Source organism: Perca fluviatilis, chromosome 23 (genome assembly GCF_010015445.1).
Source record: "Perca fluviatilis chromosome 23, GENO_Pfluv_1.0, whole genome shotgun sequence".
NCBI classification, from domain to species: Eukaryota; Metazoa; Chordata; class Actinopteri; order Perciformes; family Percidae; genus Perca; species Perca fluviatilis.
This window is the reverse complement of record NC_053134.1, coordinates 1,803,309-1,822,902: the sequence shown is the minus strand read 5'-3', so window position 1 is coordinate 1,822,902 and position 19,594 is coordinate 1,803,309. Positions and strand designations below refer to the sequence as shown.

The following is a 19,594-nucleotide window of genomic DNA, read 5'->3' as shown; positions in this document are numbered from 1 at the left end:
TGGTCACCAGCTGACTGGATGTACTAGTTAATGAAGACGTTCCCAGTCTAACCAGTGTAACTAACCCACCAGGTCACCGGCTGACTGGATGTATTAGTTAATGAAGACATTCCCAGTCTAACCAGTGTAACTAACCCACCAGGTCACCAGCTGACTGGATGTACTAGTTAATGAAGACGTTCCCAGTCTAAATTTAACCAGTGTAACTAACCCACCAGGTCACCGGCTGACTGGATGTACTAGTTAATGAAGACGTTCCCAGTCTAACCAGTGTAACTAACCCACCAGGTCACCGGCTGACTGGATGTACTAGTTAATGAAGACGTTCCCAGTCTAACCAGTGTAACTAACCCAGCAGGTCACCGGCTGACTGGATGTACTAGTTAATGAAGACGTTCCCAGTCTAACCAGTGTAACTAACCCACCAGGTCACCGGCTGACTGGATGTACTAGTTAATGAAGACGTTCCCAGTCTAACCAGTGTAACTAACCCACCAGGTCACCAGCTGACTGGATGTACTAGTTAATGAAGACGTTCCCACTCTAACCAGTGTAACTAACCCACCTGGTCACCGGCTGACTGGATGTACTAGTTAATGAAGACGTTCCCAGTCTAACCAGTGTAACTAACCCACCAGGTCACCGGCTGACTGGATGTACTAGTTAATGAAGACGTTCCCAGTCTAACCAGTGTAACTAACCAGCAGAACATTCTGCCTCCTGATTGGACGCTTTGATTCCTTCTCTGACAGAGCTGCGTTGTCTTGCAGATAGAGACAAAGACAGAGAAGGAGGGGACAAAGACAGAGAAGAAGAAGGAGACAAAGACAGAGAAGAAGAAGGAGACAAAGACAGAGAAGAAGAAGGAGACAAAGACAGAAAAGAAGGAGACAGAGAAGAAGAAGGGGACGGAGGAGACAGAGAAGAAGACAGAGGGGACAGAAGAAGCAAAGGAAGAAGACGAGTACGTCCACGACTCTTCAGATGAGGAGGTGAGTCATGTTCTCCTGTCTGTCTCTGTGTCTCTGACTCTGTGTCTCTGTCTCTGACTCTGTGTCTCTGTCTGTCTGTCTCTGTCTGTCTGTGTCTGACGGTGGCTCTGTGTCTCTGACTGTCTCTCTGTATCTCTGACTGTCTCTCTGTGTCTCTGACTGTCTCTGTCTCTGACTGTCTCTCTGACTGTCTCTCTGACGGTGTCTCTGACTGTGTCTCTGTGTCTGACGGTGTCTCTGTGTCTCTGACTGTGTCTCTGTGTCTCTGTGTCTCTGACTGTGTCTCTGACTGTGTCTCTGTGTCTCTGACAGTGTCTCTGTGTCTCTGTCTCTGACGGTGTCTCTGACGGTGTCTCTGACGGTGTCTCTGACGGTGTCTCTGTGTCTCTGACTGTGTCTCTGACGATGTCTCTGTGTCTCTGACTGTGTCTCTGACGATGTCTCTGACTGTGTCTCTGACGATCTCTCTGTGTCTCTGACTGTGTCTCTGACTGTGTCTCTGACTGTCTCTGTGTCTCTGACTGTGTCTGTCTGTGTCTCTGACGGTGTCTCTGTGTCTCTGACGGTGTCTCTGTGTCTCTGACTGTGTCTCTGACGGTGTCTCTGTGTCTCTGACGGTGTCTCTGTGTCTCTGACTGTGTCTCTGTGTCTCTGACTGTGTCTCTGACTGTGTCTCTGACGGTGTCTCTGTGTCTCTGACGGTGTCTCTGTGTCTCTGACGGTGTCTCTGTGTCTCTGACTGTGTCTCTGACGGTGTCTCTGTGTCTCTGACGGTGTCTCTGTGTCTCTGACGGTGTCTCTGTGTCTCTGACTGTGTCTCTGACGGTGTCTCTGTGTCTTGACGGTGTCTCTGTGTCTCTGACTGTGTCTCTGTGTCTCTGACTGTGTCTCTGACTGTGTCTCTGTCGGTGTCTCTGACGGTGTCTCTGTGTCTCTGACTGTGTCTCTGTGTCTCTGACTGTGTCTCTGACGGTGTCTCTGTCTCTGTGTCTCTGACTGTGTCTCTGACTGTGTCTCTGACTGTGTCTCTGACGGTGTCTCTGTGTCTCTGACGGTGTCTCTGTGTCTCTGACTGTGTCTCTGACGGTGTCTCTGTGTCTCTGACGGTGTCTCTGTGTCTCTGACTGTGTCTCTGACGGTGTCTCTGTGTCTCTGACGGTGTCTCTGTGTCTCTGACTGTGTCTCTGTGTCTCTGACGGTGTCTCTGTGTCTCTGACTGTGTCTCTGTGTCTCTGACTGTGTCTCTGACGGTGTCTCTGTGTCTCTGACGGTGTCTCTGTGTCTCTGACTGTGTCTCTGTGTCTCTGACTGTGTCTCTGACGGTGTCTCTGTCTCTGTGTCTCTGACTGTGTCTCTGACTGTGTCTCTGACTGTGTCTCTGACGGTGTCTCTGTGTCTCTGACTGTCTCTGTGTCTCTGACGGTGTCTCTGTGTCTCTGTCTGTGTCTCTGACTGTCTCTGTGTCTCTGACTGTCTCTGTGTCTCTGACTGTCTGTGTCTCTGACGGTGTCTCTGTGTCTCTGACGGTGTCTCTAACTGTCTCTGACTGTCTCTGACTGTGTCTCTGACTGTGTCTCTGACTGTCTCTGTGTCTCTGACTGTGTCTCTGTGTCTCTGACGGTGTCTCTGTGTCTCTGACTGTCTCTGACGGTGTCTCTGTGTCTCTGACGGTGTCTCTGTGTCTCTGACTGTGTCTCTGTGTCTCTGACTGTCTCTGACGGTCTCTCTGTGTCTCTGACGGTGTCTCTGTGTCTCTGACTGTGTCTCTGTGTCTCTGACTGTCTCTGACGGTGTCTCTGTGTCTCTGACGGTGTCTCTGTGTCTCTGACTGTGTCTCTGTGTCTCTGACTGTGTCTCTGACGGTGTCTCTGTGTGTCTGACGGTGTCTCTGTGTCTCTGTGTCTCTGACGGTGTCTCTGTGTCTCTGACGGTGTCTCTGTGTCTCTGACTCTGTGTCTCTGACGGTGTCTCTGACGGTGTCTCTGACTGTGTCTCTGTGTCTCTGACGGTGTCTCTGACTGTGTCTCTGTGTCTCTGACTGTGTCTCTGACTGTGTCTCTGACTGTGTCTCTGTGTCTCTGACGATGTCTCTGTGTCTCTGACTGTGTCTCTGTGTCTCTGACTCTGTGTCTCTGACTCTGTGTCTCTGACTGTGTCTCTGACTGTGTCTCTGACTGTGTCTCTGTGTCTCTGACTCTGTGTCTCTGACGGTGTCTCTGACTGTGTCTCTGTGTCTCTGACTGTGTCTCTGACTGTGTCTCTGTGTCTCTGACTGTGTCTCTGACTGTGTCTCTGTGTCTCTGACTCTGTGTCTCTGACGGTGTCTCTGACGGTGTCTCTGACTGTGTCTCTGTGTCTCTGACTGTGTCTCTGACTGTGTCTCTGTGTCTCTGACTGTGTCTCTGACTGTGTCTCTGACGATGTCTCTGTGTCTCTGACTGTGTCTCTGTGTCTCTGACTGTGTCTCTGTGTCTCTGACTGTGTCTTTGTGTCTCTGTGTCTCTGACGATGTCTCTGTGTCTCTGACTCTGTGTCTCTGACGGTGTCTCTGTGTCTCTGACGGTGTCTCTGTGTCTCTGACTGTCTCTGACGATGTCTCTGACTGTTTCTCTGACGATGTCTCTGTGTCTCTGACGATGTCTCTGTGTCTCTGACTGTGTGTCTCTGACGGTGTCTCTGTGTCTCTGACTGTGTCTCTGTGTCTCTGACGATCTCTCTGTGTCTCTGACGATCTCTCTGTGTCTCTGACGATGTCTCTGTGTCTCTGACTGTGTGTCTCTGACGATGTCTCTGACTGTGTCTCTGACTGTGTCTCTGACTGTGTCTCTTGACGCATGTCTCTGACGGTTGTCTCTGACGATGTCTCTGACTGTGTGTCTCTGACGATGTCTCTGTGTCTCTGACGTACCCTCTGTGTCTCTGACTGTGTGTCTCTGACGGTGTCTCTGTGTCTCTGACGATGTCTCTGTGTCTCTGACTGTGTGTCTCTGACGGTGTCTCTGTGTCTCTGACTGTGTCTCTGACTGTGTCTCTGACGATGTCTCTGACGATGTCTCTGACGATGTCTCTGACGATGTCTCTGACTGTGTGTCTCTGACGATGTCTCTGACGATGTCTCTGACGATGTCTCTGACGATGTCTCTGACTGTGTGTCTCTGACGATGTCTCTGTGTCTCTGACGATGTCTCTGTGTCTCTGACTGTGTGTCTCTGACGGTGTCTCTGTGTCTCTGACGATGTCTCTGTGTCTCTGACTGTGTGTCTCTGACGGTGTCTCTGTGTCTCTGACGATCTCTCTGTGTCTCTGACGATCTCTCTGTGTCTCTGACGATGTCTCTGTGTCTCTGACTGTGTCTCTGTGTCTCTGTCTCTGTGTCTCTGGGTGTCTCCAGGACATCAGGAACACAGTGGGGAATGTCCCGATGGAGTGGTACCGGGACTTCCCTCACATTGGCTACAACCTGGACGGGAAGAAGATCTACAAACCAATCAGAAACAAGGACGAGCTGGACGAGTTCCTGGACAAGATGGAGAACCCCGACTACTGGTGAGCCTGCTAGCTGCATGCTAACGTTGTGCTAACGTCATGCTAAAGGTGCTAACGTCGCTAACGCTAATGGTGCTAACGTCATGTTAATGGTGCTAACGTCATGCTAATGGTGCTAACGTCATGCTAATGGTGCTAACGTCATGCTAACGTCATGCTAATGGTGCCAATGTCGCGCTAACGGCGCTAACGTCATGTTAATGGTGCTAACGTCATGCTAACGTCATGCTAATGGTGCTAACATCATGCTAATGGCGCTAACGTCATGCTAATGGTGCTAACGTCATGCTAACGTCATGCTAATGGTGCCAACGTCATGCTAACTGTGCTAACGTCGTGCTAACATCATGCTAACGGTGCTAACGTCATGTTAATGGTGCTAACGTCGTGCTAACATCATGCTAATGGTACTAATGTCATGCTAATGGTGCTAACGTGCAGCGTTTTGTGTCCGTCAGGAGAACGGTCCCCGACAAGCAGACAGGAAGTGATGTCGTGCTGTCAGACGAGCAGGTCCAGCTGGTCAACCGTCTCCAGAGAGGACAGTTCGGGGACGCCAACTTCAACGAGTACGAGGTAAGCCCCGCTTCCTGTCTCAGGGGACGCAGGAAGCCCCGCCCCTTCCTGTCTCAGGGGACTCAGGAAGCCCCGCCCCTTCCTGTGTGTCTCCTTCCCTTTATCCTGTATATTAAAGTCTTCCTGAGTGTCTGGTTCCAGCCCCAGGTGGAGTTCTTCAGCCCTGTTTAATGTGTATATTACTGTGTATATATGTGTATATATGTGTGTTTATAAGTATTTCTGTGTATCCAGCCCCAGGTGGAGTTCTTCAGCTCTGTTTAATGTGTATATTACTGTGTATATATGTGTGTATATATGTGTGTTTATAAGTATTTCTGTGTATCCAGCCCCAGGTGGAGTTCTTCAGCCCTGTTTAATGTGTATATTACTGTGTATATATGTGTATATATGTGTGTTTATAAGTATTTCTGTGTATCCAGCCCCAGGTGGAGTTCTTCAGCCCTGTTTAATGTGTATATTACTGTGTATATATGTGTATATATGTGTATTTATAAGTATTTCTGTGTATCCAGCCCCAGGTGGAGTTCTTCAGCCCTGTTTAATGTGTATATTACTGTGTATATATGTGTATATATGTGTATTTATAAATATTTCTGTGTATCCAGCCCCAGGTGAGTTCTTCAGCCCTTTTAATGTGTATTACTGTGTATATATGTGTGTTTATAAGTATTTCTGTGTATCACCCCAGGTGGAGTTCTTCAGCCCTGTTTAATGTGTATATTACTGTGTATATATGTGTATATATATATGTGTATATAAGTATTTTCTGTATACCAGCCCCAGGTGGAGTTCTTCAGCCCTGTTTAATGTGTATTTACTGTGTATATATGTGTTATATGTGTGTTTATAAGTATTTCTGTGTACCCGCCCCAGCCCGGGAGTTCTTCAGCCCTGTTTAATGTGTATATTACTGTGTATATATGTGTATATATGTGTATTTATAAATATTTCTGTGTATCCAGCCCCAGGTGGAGTTCTTCAGCCCTGTTTAATGTGTATATTACTGTGTATATATGTGTGTTTATAAGTATTTCTGTGTATCCAGCCCCAGGTGGAGTTCTTCAGCCCTGTTTAATGTGTATATTACTGTGTATATATGTGTATATATGTGTGTTTATAAGTATTTCTGTGTATCCAGCCCCAGGTGGAGTTCTTCAGCCCTGTTTAATGTGTATATTACTGTGTATATATGTGTATTTATAAGTATTTCTGTGTATCCAGCCCCAGGTGGAGTTCTTCAGCCGGGAGGTGATGCTCCACCCGGTCACTAACCGACCGGCAGACAAGCGCAGCTTCATCCCGTCTCTGGTGGAGAAGGACAAAGTGTCCAAGCTGGTGCACGCCATCAAGATGGGCTGGATCAAACCGCGCCGGGTGGACGACGACAGCAGGGGGCGCTACTACGACCTCTGGGCCAATGAGGACTCTTCTATCCTGGCCCGACACAAGATGCACCTCCCCGCCCCCAAAATCCCTCTGCCGGGACACCAGGAGTCCTACAACCCTCCGCCGGAGTACCTGTTCACCGACGAGGAGGTAACCTACGCCTCCGTCCTGTTTCAGAGGTTTCTACGTTACTCAATAGATAAAGAAACAGAGACTCCACATCTAACCCACCAGACTCCATGTAAATAATCAGCACTTTTATCATCGTAAAACACACTGCATTCTAAGTGGACAGAAACTAAATCTAAAGCCGTCTTTGTTCATCTTTCCACTGTTCCAACAATCACCACTCTGGTTTGGTTGAAATAAACCCTTAATTCACCCATTTACATGTGGAGATATGCTGGCTCTATACACGCTAAAAGTCCTGATTATTTACATGGAGTCTGGTGGAGATATGCTGGCTCTATACATGCTAAAAGTCCTGATTATTTACATGGAGTCTGGTGGAGATATGCTGGCTCTATACACGCTAAAAGTCCTGATTATTTACATGGAGTCTGGTGGAGATATGCTGGCTCTATACACGCTAAAAGTCCTGATTATTTACATGGAGTCTGGTGGAGATATGCTGGCTCTATACACACTAAAAGTCCTGATTATTTACATGGAGTCTGGTGGAGTTTGGTGATGGTGATTTGGGGCTGTTTCATGTTAAACTAAAAGGATCTTACTCTTTAACTAAAAGGTCTATCTCTGTAGGGATCCATCCCATAATGTTGTCAGACTCTTAGAATAATAATCTGAGTCTGTCAGCAGCAACAACAGAACTTTTAGTGACTCTAACTGCTGCTGAACATTAGTCCTGTAGGGTTACATTACAGCTTGGTTCTGGTTTAATACTGGACCTCTGGCACTGACTTGTCTACCTGTCTGTCTCCCTACCTGTCTGTCTCTCTACCTGTCTGTCTGCAGAGAGCCCTGTGGGAGCAGCAGGACCCATGTGACAGGAAGGTACCGTTTGTTCCCAGGAGCTTCTCCAGCCTCCGTCAGGTTCCGGCGTTTTCTCGTTTCATCCACGAGCGGTTCGAGCGCTGCCTGGACCTTTACCTGTGTCCCCGCCAGAGGAAGATGAGGGTGAGTTACAGCCAATCAGGATGCAGCACGCTCTGTCGGTTCTGTCAGCCAATCAGGACGCAGCATGCTCTGTCGGTTCTGTCAGCCAATCAGGACGCAGCACGCTCTGTCGGTTCTGTCAGCCAATCAGCTCTGTATATGAGGAAGATCTGATCAATAACCTGTCTGTCTGTCTGTCTGTCTGTCTGTCTGTCTGTCTGTCTGTCTGTCTGTCTGTCTGTCTGTCTGTCTGTCTGTCTGTCTGCAGGTGAATGTGAATCCAGAGGATCTGATTCCCAAACTTCCCAAACCAAAAGACCTACAGCCGTTTCCAACAACACAATCTCTGGTACAAACACACACACACACACACACACACAGACACACAAACACACACACACACAAACAAAAAAACACACACCACACACACACACAACACACACACACACACAACGACACACAACACACACACACACACACAGACACACACAGACACACACACACACACACACACACACACGGACACACAACAACAAACAACACACACCCACACACACACCCACACACACAGACACACACACACACAGACACACACACACACAGACACGAGAGAACACACACACACACACACACACACACACACACACACCACAATACATACACAACAGACACCAGACACACACACAGCACACACACACACACACACACAAGAACACACACACAGACACACAGACAGACATCATCATAATCATATAAAAATAAAATAAAAAAACATAATAATAATAATCAACAAACACATAAATATATCATATCAAATATCATATAAATAATATAATAAAAAATAATATATAATAATATATATATTTATATATAAAATAATATATTAAAAAATAAATAACATATTTAATATATATAAAATATATAAATTATTATTAAATTATATAATAAAATATAAATATAAAATATATATAATTAAAAAAAATAAATAATAAAAATACAAAAAAAAAAAAAATTAAAAAAAAAATACAGTCCCCTCGCTAGCATGTTGTTACATCGGTAGTGACAGCAGAAAACCAGTCTATCATGACATGTTTCCACAAAGATGATGTAGCCGTACACTCTCCTAACCTGTCTGTGTGTGTGTGTGTGCGTGTGTGTGTGTGTGTGTGTGTGCTGTGTGTGTCTGTGTCTGTCGGTCTGTCTGTGTGTGTGTGTGTGTCTCTGTGTGCGTGTCTGTGTCCCCGTGTGTCTATGTCTGTGTGTGTGTGTGTCTTGTCTGTCTGTGTGTGTTGTGTGTGTGTGTCTCTGTGTGTGTTGTCTGTGTGTGTGTGTGTGTGTGTGTTGTCTGTGTGTCTCGTGTGTGTGTGTGTGTCTGTGTGTGTGTGTGTGTGTCTCTTCTGTGTGTGTGTGTGTGTCTCTGTCTGTGTGTGTCTGTGTCTCTGTCTGTGTGTGTCTGTGTCCTGTGTGTGTGTGTGCCCATGTGTGTCTGTGTCTCTGTGTGTGTGTGTGTGTGTGTGTGTGTGTGTGTGTGTGTGTGTGTGTGTGTGTGTGTGTGTGTTCAGGTGTATCGGGGTCACAGTGGTCTGGTTCGCTCCATCAGTGTGTCTCCGTCAGGCCAGTGGCTCGCCTCAGGTAACACTCCGGTCCTCACAGAGATGGAGAAATAACTGTGTGTGTGTGTGAATAAAGTTTTATTTGAATGTGTACAGGAAGTGATGATGGCTCCGTGAGGTTCTGGGAGGTGTGTGTGTGTGTGTGTGTGTGTGTGTGTGTGTGTGTGTGTGTGTGTGTGTGTGTGTGTGTGTGTGTGTGTGTGTGTGTGTGTGTGTGATGATTTGAGTGTGAATAAAGTTTTATTTGAATGTGTACAGGAAGTGATGATGGCTCCGTGAGGTTCTGGGAGGTGTGTGTGTGTGTGTGTGTGATGATTTGAGTGTGAATAAAGTTTTATTTGAATGTGTACAGGAAGTGATGATGGCTCCGTGAGGTTCTGGGAGGTGTGTGTGTGTGTGTGTGTGTGTGTGTGATTTGAGTGTGAATAAAGTTTTATTTGAATGTGTACAGGAAGTGATGATGGTCCGTGAGGTTCTGGGAGGTGTGTGTGTGTGTGTGTGTGTGTGTGTGTGTGATGATTTGAGTGTGAATAAAGTTTTATTTGAATGTGTACAGGAAGTGATGATGGCTCCGTGAGGTTCTGGGAGGTGTGTGTGTGTGTGTGTGTGTGTGTGTGTGTGTGTGTGTGTGTGTGTGTGTGTGTGTGATGATTTGAGTGTGAATAAAGTTTTATTTGAATGTGTACAGGAAGTGATGATGGCTCCGTGAGGTTCTGGGAGGTGTGTTCGTCTCGCTGTCTGAAGACGGTCCAGGTGGGCGGAGCTGTGAAGAGCGTCGCCTGGAACCCCAACCTGTCTGTCTGTCTGCTGGCTGTCGCCCTGTAAGGACCTGTCTGTCTGTCTGTCTGCTGGCTGTCTGTCTGTCTGTCTGCTGGCTGTCGCCCTGTAAGGACCTGTCTGTCTGTCTGTCTGCTGGCTGGCTGTCTGTCTGTCTGTCTGTCTGCCGGCTGTGCCCCTGTAAGGACCTGTCTGTCGCTAGTGTTGACCCAGACTAGTGTTGACCCAGACTAGCGTTGAACTTTGACCCAGACTAGTGTTGACCCAGACTAGTGTTGACCCAGACTAGTGTTGCCCCAGACTAGCGTTGACCCAGACTAGTGTTGCCCTTTGACCCAGACTAGTGTTGACCCAGACTAGTGTTGACCCAGACTAGTGTTGACCCAGACTAGTGTTGCCCCAGACTAGCGTTGACCCAGACTAGTGTTGCCCTTTGACCCAGACTAGTGTTGACCCAGACTAGTGTTGACCCAGACTAGTGTTGACCCAGACTAGTGTTGACCTTTGACCCAGACTAGTGTTGACCCAGACTAGTGTTGACCCAGACTAGCGTTGAACTTTGACCCAGACTAGTGTTGACCCAGACTAGTGTTGACCCAGACTATTGTTGACCCAGACTATTGTTGACCCAGACTAGTGTTGACCCAGACTAGCGTTGAACTTTGACCCAGACTATTGTTGACCCAGACTATCTTGACCCAGACTATTGTTGACCCAGACTAGTGTTGACCTTTGACCCAGACTAGTGCTGACCCAGACTAGTGTTGACCTTTGACCCAGACTAGTGTTGACCCAGACTAGTGTTGACCCAGACTAGTGTTGACCTTTGACCCAGACTAGTGTTGACCCAGACTAGTGCTGACCCAGACTAGTGTTGCCCTTTGACCCAGACTAGTGTTGACCCAGACTAGTGTTGCCCTTGACCCAGACTAGTGTTGACCCAGACTAGTGTTGCCCTTTGACCCAGACTAGTGTTGACCCAGACTAGTGTTGCCCTTTGGACCCAGACTAGTGTTGACCCAGACTAGTGCTGACCCAGACTAGTGTTGCCCCTTGACCCAGACTAGTGTTGACCCAGACTAGTGTTGACCTTGACCCAGACTAGTGTTGACCCAGACTAGTGTTGACCCAGACTAGTGTTGACCCAGACTAGTGCTTGGACCCAGACTAGTGTTGCCCTTTGACCCAGACTAGTGTTGACCCAGACTAGTGTTGACCCAGACTAGTGTTGACCCAGACTAGTGTTGCCCCAGACTAGCTTTGACCCAGACTAGTGTTGCCCTTTGACCCAGACTAGTGTTGACCCAGACTAGTGTTGACGACTAGTGTTGACCCAGACTAGTGTGACCTTTGACCCAGACTAGTGTTGACCCAGACTAGTGTTGACCCAGACTAGCGTTGAACTTTGACCCAGACTAGTGTTGACCCAGACTAGTGTTGAACCAGACTATTGTTGACCCAGACTATTGTTGACCCAGACTAGTGTTGACCCAGACTAGCGTTGAACTTTGACCCAGACTATTGTTGACCCAGACTATTGTTGACCCAGACTATTGTTGACCCAGACTAGTGTTGACCTTTGACCCAGACTAGTGCTGACCCAGACTAGTGTTGACCTTTGACCCAGACTAGTGTTGACCCAGACTAGTGTTGACCCAGACTAGTGTTGACCTTTGACCCAGACTAGTGTTGACCAGACTGTGCTGACCCAGACTAGTGTTGCCCTTGACCCAGACTAGTGTTGACTCAGACTAGTGTTGCCCTTTGACCCAGACTAGTGTTGACCCAGACTAGTGTTGCCCTTGACCCAGACTAGTGTTGACCCAGACTAGTGTTGCCCTTTGACCCAGACTAGTGTTGACCCAGACTAGTGCTGACCCAGACTAGTGTTGCCCTTTGACCCAGACTAGTGTTGACCCAGACTAGTGTTGACCTTTGACCCAGACTAGTGTTGACCCAGACTAGTGTTGACCCAGACTAGTGTTGACCCAGACTAGTGTTGCCCTTTGACCCAGACTAGTGTTGACCCAGACTATTGTTGACCCAGACTAGTGTTGACCTTTGACCCAGACTAGTGTTGACCCAGACTAGTGTTGCCCTTTGACCCAGACTAGTGTTGACCCAGACTAGTGTTGACCCAGACTAGTGTTGCCCTTTGACCCGGACTCAGTGTTGACCCAGACTAGTGTTGACCTTTGACCCAGACTAGTGTTGACCCAGACTAGTGTTGACCCAGACTAGTGTTGACCCAGACTAGTGTTGCCCTTTGCCCCAGACTAGCGTTGACCCAGACTAGCGTTGACCCAGACTAGCGTTGACCCAGACTAGTGTTGACCTTTGACCCAGACTAGCGTTGACCCAGACTAGTGTTGACCTTTGACCCAGACTAGCGTTGACCCAGACTAGTGTTGACCCAGACTAGCGTTGACCTTTGACCCAGACTAGTGTTGACCCAGACTAGTGTTGACCTAGACTAGTGTTGCCCTTTGACCCAGACTAGCGTTGACCCAGACTAGCGTTGACCCAGACTAGCGTTGACCTTTGCCCCAGACTAGCGTTGACCCAGACTAGCGTTGACCTTTGACCCAGACTAGTGTTGACCCAGACTAGTGTTGACCTAGACTAGTGTTGCCCTTTGACCCAGACTAGTGTTGACCCAGACTAGTGTTGACCCAGACTAGCGTTGACCCAGACTAGCGTTGACCCAGACTAGCGTTGACCCAGACTAGCGTTGACCTAGACTAGTGTTGCCCTTTGACCCAGACTAGCGTTGACCCAGACTAGCGTTGACCCAGACTAGTGTTGACCTAGACTAGTGTTGCCCTTTGACCCAGACTAGCGTTGACCCAGACTAGTGTTGACCCAGACTAGTGTTGTTTTAAATGCTGAATGTGTGTTTCAGGGACTCGGTGGTGTTGATCCTGTCTCCCTCTCTGGCAGACAGACAGGTGGTCCTGTCTGTCTGCCAGAGAGGCAGTTTTAAATGCTGAATGTGTGTTGTGTGTTTCAGGGACTCGGTGGTGTTGATCCTGTCTCCCTCTCTGGCAGACAGACAGGTGGTCCTGTCGTCAGAGCGACTCCTCTCGGCCCCCCAGGAGGCTGACGCTAACGAGGGGGCGGGGCCAGTCACCTGGAGCGAGACGGAGGGGGAGGAGCTTAACCAGGGCATCCGCCTCAAGATACAACACCCCAAAGTAAGAACAGATACGTGTCTCTAGTGTACCCTAACCCCCTAAATATACCCCCAGGATACCCTAACCCCTAAATATACCCTAACACCCTAAATATACCACCAGTATACCCAAACACCCTAAATATACCCTAACACCCTAAATATACCACCAGTATACCCAAACACCCTAAATATACCCTAACACCCTAAATATACCACCAGTATACCCAAACACCCTAAATATACCACCAGTATACCCAAACACCCTAAATATACCCAAACACCCTAAATATACCACCAGTATACCCAAACACCCTAAATATACCCTAACACCCTAAATATACCACAGTATATACACCTTAAATATAATATATAACACCCTAAATTACACAGTATACCCAACAAATATAATCTAACCTATATACAACCCGTATACCCAAACACCCTAAATATACCCTAACACCCTAAATATACCACCAGTATACCCAAACACCCTAAATATACCCTAACACCCTAAATATACCACCAGTATACCTAAACACCTAAATATACCACCAGTATACCCAAACATAAATATAACTTAACACTAAATATACCACCAGTATAAACCCTAATTCCTAACACCCTAATATACCACCAGTATCCCAACACTAAATATACCAAACACTATATACCACCAGTATACCCAAACACCCTAAATATACCACATATACCAACACAATATAACTTAACACAAAATTTATAATAAATATAAGTACAATATACCTAAACCTAAAAATCCACCAGTATACCACACCCTAAAATCCACCAGTTAACTCTAAATATACCCAGTAATAACACCTAAATATACCCATATACCAAATAATACACAGTAACCACTAAATATAACCACCAGTTAAAATAATATACCTAACACCCTAATATACCCCCAGTATACCCCTAATATAACACTATACCTAACACCCTAAATATACCCTAACACCCTAAATATACCACCAGTATACCAAACCTTAAATATACCACAGTAAACCCAAACACCCTAAATATACCCAAACACCCTAAATATACCACCAGTATACCCAAACACCCAAATATACCAGTATAACCAAACACCCTAAATATACCCAACACCCTAAATATACACCAGTATCAAACCTAAATATACCCTAACACTAAATATACCACCAGTATACCCTATTAAATATACCCCTATACACTAAATATACACCAGTATCCTACACCTAAATATACCACACAGTATACCCAAACACCTAATATACACATATACCAAACCCTAAATATACCCAGTATACAACTATATACCAAATTAAATACACCTAAATATACCACCAGTATACCTAAACCTAAATATAACTTACATAAATATACCACCAGTATCCAAACACTAAATAACCTTAACACCCTAAATATACCACCAGTATACCAAACACCTAAATATACCCAACACCTAAATATACCTCAGTATACCTGACACCCTAAATATACCACCAGTATAACTTAAACACCCAAATATACTACCAGTATACCCTTAACACCCTAAATATACCACCAGTATACCCTAACACCCTAAATATACCCTAACACCCTAAATATACCACCAGTGTACCTAACCCCTAAATATACACCAGTGTACCCTAAATATACCACAGTATACCTAACACCCTAAATATAAAACCAGTGTATCCTAAATATACCACAGTGTAACCTAAATATACCACCAGTGTAACTAACCCCTTAATATACCAATAGTGTACCCTAACCCCTAAATATACCAATGTATACACTAACCCCTAAATATACACAGTATACCTAACCCCTAAATATACCACCAGTATAATCAACACCCAAATATACCACCAGTATAAATCTAACACCCTAAATATACCACCAGTATACCCTCTATATACACTACCCCTAATATCTACAGTTACTAACACCCTAAATATACCACCAGTATACCCTAACACCCTAAATATACCACCAGTGTACCCTAAATATACCACCAGTGTACCCTAAATATACCACCAGTATACCCTAACCCCCTAAATATACCACCAGTATACCCTAACACCCTAAATATACCACCAGTATACCCTAACCCCCTAAATATACCACCAGTATACCCTAACACCCTAAATATACCACCAGTATACCCTAACACCCTAAATATACCACCAGTATACCCTAACACCCGTATAAATATACCCTAACACCTAAATATACCACCAGTATACCCTAACACCCTAAATATACCACCAGTATACCCTAACCCCCTAAATATACCACCAGTGTACCCTAAATATACCCCCTGGATACCCTAAGCCCTAACCGTGGCGTCTGTTCCTGTGGTCAGGCGGTCCAGCAGGTTTCGTGGCACGCTAAAGGAGACTACGTGGCGTCGGTGATGCCGGACCACTCGAGCAACCTGCAGGTTCTGATCCACCAGCTGAGCCGGCGCCGCAGCCAGAACCCCTTCAGGAAGAACAAAGGGCTGGTGCAGTGCGTATCCTTCCACCCCGTCAGGCCCTACTTCTGCGTAGGGACGCAGCGCTCCGTCCGCATCTACAACCTCGTCAAACAGGAAATGACCAAAAAACTACAGGCTAACTCCAAGTGGATCTCCAGCATGGCCGTCCACCCCGGAGGTAAAACTAACCCTATACACACAGTACAGGCCAAAGTTTGGACACACCTTCTCATTCAATGTGTTCCTTTATTTTCATGACTATTTACATTGTAGATTCTCACTGAAGGCATCAAAACTATGAATGAACACATATGGAATTATGTACTTAACAAAAAAGTGTGAAATAACTGAAAACATGTCTTATATTTTAGATTCTTCAAAGTAGCCACCCTTTGCTTTTTTGATAGCGCTGCAAACCCTTGGTGTTCTCTCAATGAGCTTCATGAGGTAGTCACCTGAAATGGTTTTACCTTCACAGGTGTGCCTTGTCAGGGTTCATTAGTGGATGTTTTTCCCTTATTAATGGGGTTGGGACCATCAGTTGTGTTGTGCAGAAGTCAGGTTGATACACAGCCGACAGCCCTATTGGACAACTGTTAGAATTCATATTATGGCAAGAACCAATCAGCTAAGTAAAGAGAAACGAGTGGCCATCATTACTTTAACAAATGAAGGTCAGTCAGTCCGGAAAATTGCGAAAACTTTGAATGTGTCCCCAAGTGCAGTCGCAAAAACCATCAAGCGCTACAATGAAACTGGCTCACATGAGGACCGCCCCAGGAAAGGAAGACCGAGAGTCACCTCTGCTGCTGAGGATAAGTTCATCTGAGTCACCAGCCTCAGAAATCACAAGTTAACAGCAGCTCAGATTAGAGACCAGATGAATGCCACACAGAGTTCTAGCAGCAGACACATCTCTAGAACAACTGTTAAGAGGAGACTGAATCAGGCCTTCATGGTCAAATAGCTGCTAGGAAACCACTGCTAAGGAGAGGCAATAAGCAGAAGAGATTTGTTTGGGCCAAGAAACACAAGGAATGGACATTAGACCAGTGGAAATCTGTGCTTTGGTCTGATGAGTCCACATTTGAGATCTTTGGTTCCAACCATCGTGTCTTTGTGCGACGCAGAAAAGGTGAACGGATGGATTCTACATCCTGGTTCCCCCTGTGAAGCATGGAGGAGGAGGTGTGATGGTGGGGGGGGGCTTTCATGCCTGGTTCCCCCCGTGAAGCATGGAGGAGGAGGGTGATGGTGTGGGGGCTTTCATGCCTGGTTCCCCGTGAAGCATGGAGGAGGAGGTGATGGTGGGGGGGCTTTCATGCCTGGTTCCCCGCGAAGCATGGAGGAGGAGGTGTGATGGTGGGGGGCTTTCATGCCTGGTTCCCCCCTGAAGCATGGAGGAGGAGGGTGATGGTGTGGGGGGCTTCATGCCTGGTTCCCGGAAGCATGGAGGAGGAGGTGTATGGTGGGGCTTCTGCTCAGATATTGGGTGTGGATTGTGGTGGACACTGTTGGGGATTTATTCCAAATTGAAGGCATACTGAACCAGCATGGCTACCACAGCATCCTGCAGCGACATGCCATCCCATCCGGTTTGCGTTTAGTTGGACCGTCATTTATTTTTATATATACAGTTCTTATTTATTTATTTTTTAAATTTAAGTATTCAAGTAAAAACAATTCAAAGACAAAATACTAATAGAACTAGTGTAGGAACATTGAACTCTGAGTACACATTCAGTTGTTCACCTCTGCTGTAATGTAAAGTGTGCAGCATACAAGCAAGATTAAATCATAACAATAAAGGGCTCTGTTCTGTAACATATTGCACACAACCATGTCCTTATTGGAAGCAGTCCTGGAGCTGGGACAGGGCAGGGTCAGACCAGGTCCTGGAGCTGGGACAGGACAGGGCAGTGTCAGGCCAGGTTCTGATAGTCCTTCTACTTGGCTGTATAGTCCTTCTGACTGATGTATGCTGGGATCAGTAGTTGGATGTGACCTGACTGATGTATGCTGGGATCAGTAGTTGGATGTGACCTGACTGATGTATGCTGGGATCAGTAGTTGGATGTGACCTGACTGATGTATGCTGGGATCAGTAGTTGGATGTGACCTGACTGATGTATGCTGGGATCAGTAGTTGGATGTGACCTGACTGATGTATGCTGGGTTCAGTAGTTGGATGTGACCTGACTGATGTATGCTGGGATCAGTAGTTGGATGTGACCTGACTGATGTATGCTGGGATCAGTAGTTGGATGTGACCTGACTGATGTATGCTGGGATCAGTAGTTGGATGTGACCTGACTGATGTATGCTGGGATCAGTAGTTGGATGGGACCTGACTGATGTATGCTGGGATCAGTAGTTGGATGGGACCTGACTGATGTATGCTGGGATCAGTAGTTGGATGTGACCTGACTGATGTATGCTGGGATCAGTAGTTGGATGGGACCTGACTGATGTATGCTGGGATCAGTAGTTGGATGTGACCTGACTGATGTATGCTGGGATCAGTAGTTGGATGGGACCTGACTGATGTATGCTGGGATCAGTAGTTGGATGTGACCTGACTGATGTATGCTGGGATCAGTAGTTGGATGTGACCTGACTGATGTATGCTGGGATCAGTAGTTGGATGGGACCTGACTGATGTATGCTGGGATCAGTAGTTGGATGTGACCTGACTGATGTATGCTGGGATCAGTAGTTGGATGGGACCTGACTGGCCCAGGTGAGGGAGAGGAGCAGTTCTGTATCTTCCTTGATGTTAGAGTATACATGGTCTAGTGTGTTCTTCCCTCTAGTAGCACAAGCTGCATGCTGGAAAAAGCTGGGGAGTACAGACTTTAAGGGCGCCTTGTTAAAGTCCCCTGTATCCCCGTATCCAGGTGATCACGCTGCAGTTTGTTCACTATGGTTAGCAGTGAGCCAAAGTTGTGCTAACGTTAGCATCGGGGGCTACGTAGACGGCAGTGTGCTGTTTTCGTGGTAAATAAAATGGCACCGACAGGAGAGCTAGCAGCCACTGCACAATAGCGCCGCGCCATCTTTGTTGACATGAGTGAATGTGTAGCGTTCCGATGCGTGTTTTGAAGTGTTTTTTTTCTAAGTAATTTAAATACTCGATAATGTCAATTTGCACATCGTTAACACAACAATGACGATATTATCGTAAACGATATATATCGCCCACCCCTAGCGGTATTGTGTGTTTGGCTTGGAAACATAATCTTTATTTGGCAACAGCTCTTCTAATAGTAGTTCTAATCCTACATTTCCCATGAGCACTGTGGCGTGTTGTACAACCGTTGTCTGGTATCGATCACGCTGAAACCTAAGAACAGTGATCTGTGTCTGTAGGTGATCATGTGATCTGTGTCTGTAGGTGATCATGTGGTCTGTCTGTAGGGGATCATGTGATCTGTGTCTGTAGGTGATCATGTGGTCTGTCTGTAGGTGACCATGTGGTCTGTCTGTAGGTGATCATGTGGTCTGTCTCTGTAGGTGATCATGTGGTCTGTCTGTAGGTGATCATGTGGTCTGTCTGTAGGTGATCATGTGGTCTGTCTCTGTAGGTGATCATGTGGTCTGTCTCTGTAGGTGATCATGTGATCTGTCTGTAGGTGATCATGTGATCTGTCTATAGGTGATCTCTGTCTGTAGGTGATCATGTGATCTCTGTCTGTAGGTGATCATGTGATCTGTCTGTAGGTGATCATGTGATCTGTGTCTGTAGGTGATCATGTGATCTGTCTGTAGGTGATCATGTGATCTGTCTGTAGGTGATCATGTGGTCTGTCTCTGTAGGTGATCATGTGGTCTGTGTCCGTAGGTGAGCATGTGATCTGTCTCTGTAGGTGATCATGTGATCTGTCTGTAGGTGATCATGTGATCTGTCTGTAGGTGATCATGTGAT

At 46.5% G+C, this 19,594-nt stretch overlaps 1 protein-coding gene across 1 annotated transcript; it reads left to right on the top strand.

The window, feature by feature from the left end:
* Window positions 1-596: 596 nt before the first annotated feature.
* On the top strand, window positions 597-19,082 carry bop1 (BOP1 ribosomal biogenesis factor). Its single transcript, XM_039792408.1, has 12 exons — window positions 597-611; window positions 753-992; window positions 4,384-4,538; window positions 4,997-5,114; window positions 6,339-6,653; window positions 7,479-7,640; window positions 7,888-7,968; window positions 9,182-9,251; window positions 9,921-10,053; window positions 13,020-13,203; window positions 15,556-15,847; window positions 19,039-19,082. Exons 1-12 carry the CDS (start codon window positions 597-599, stop codon window positions 19,065-19,067), a joined length of 1,794 nt encoding a protein of 597 aa, XP_039648342.1. The 3' UTR covers window positions 19,068-19,082.
* The last annotated feature ends 512 nt before the right edge of the window (window positions 19,083-19,594 follow it).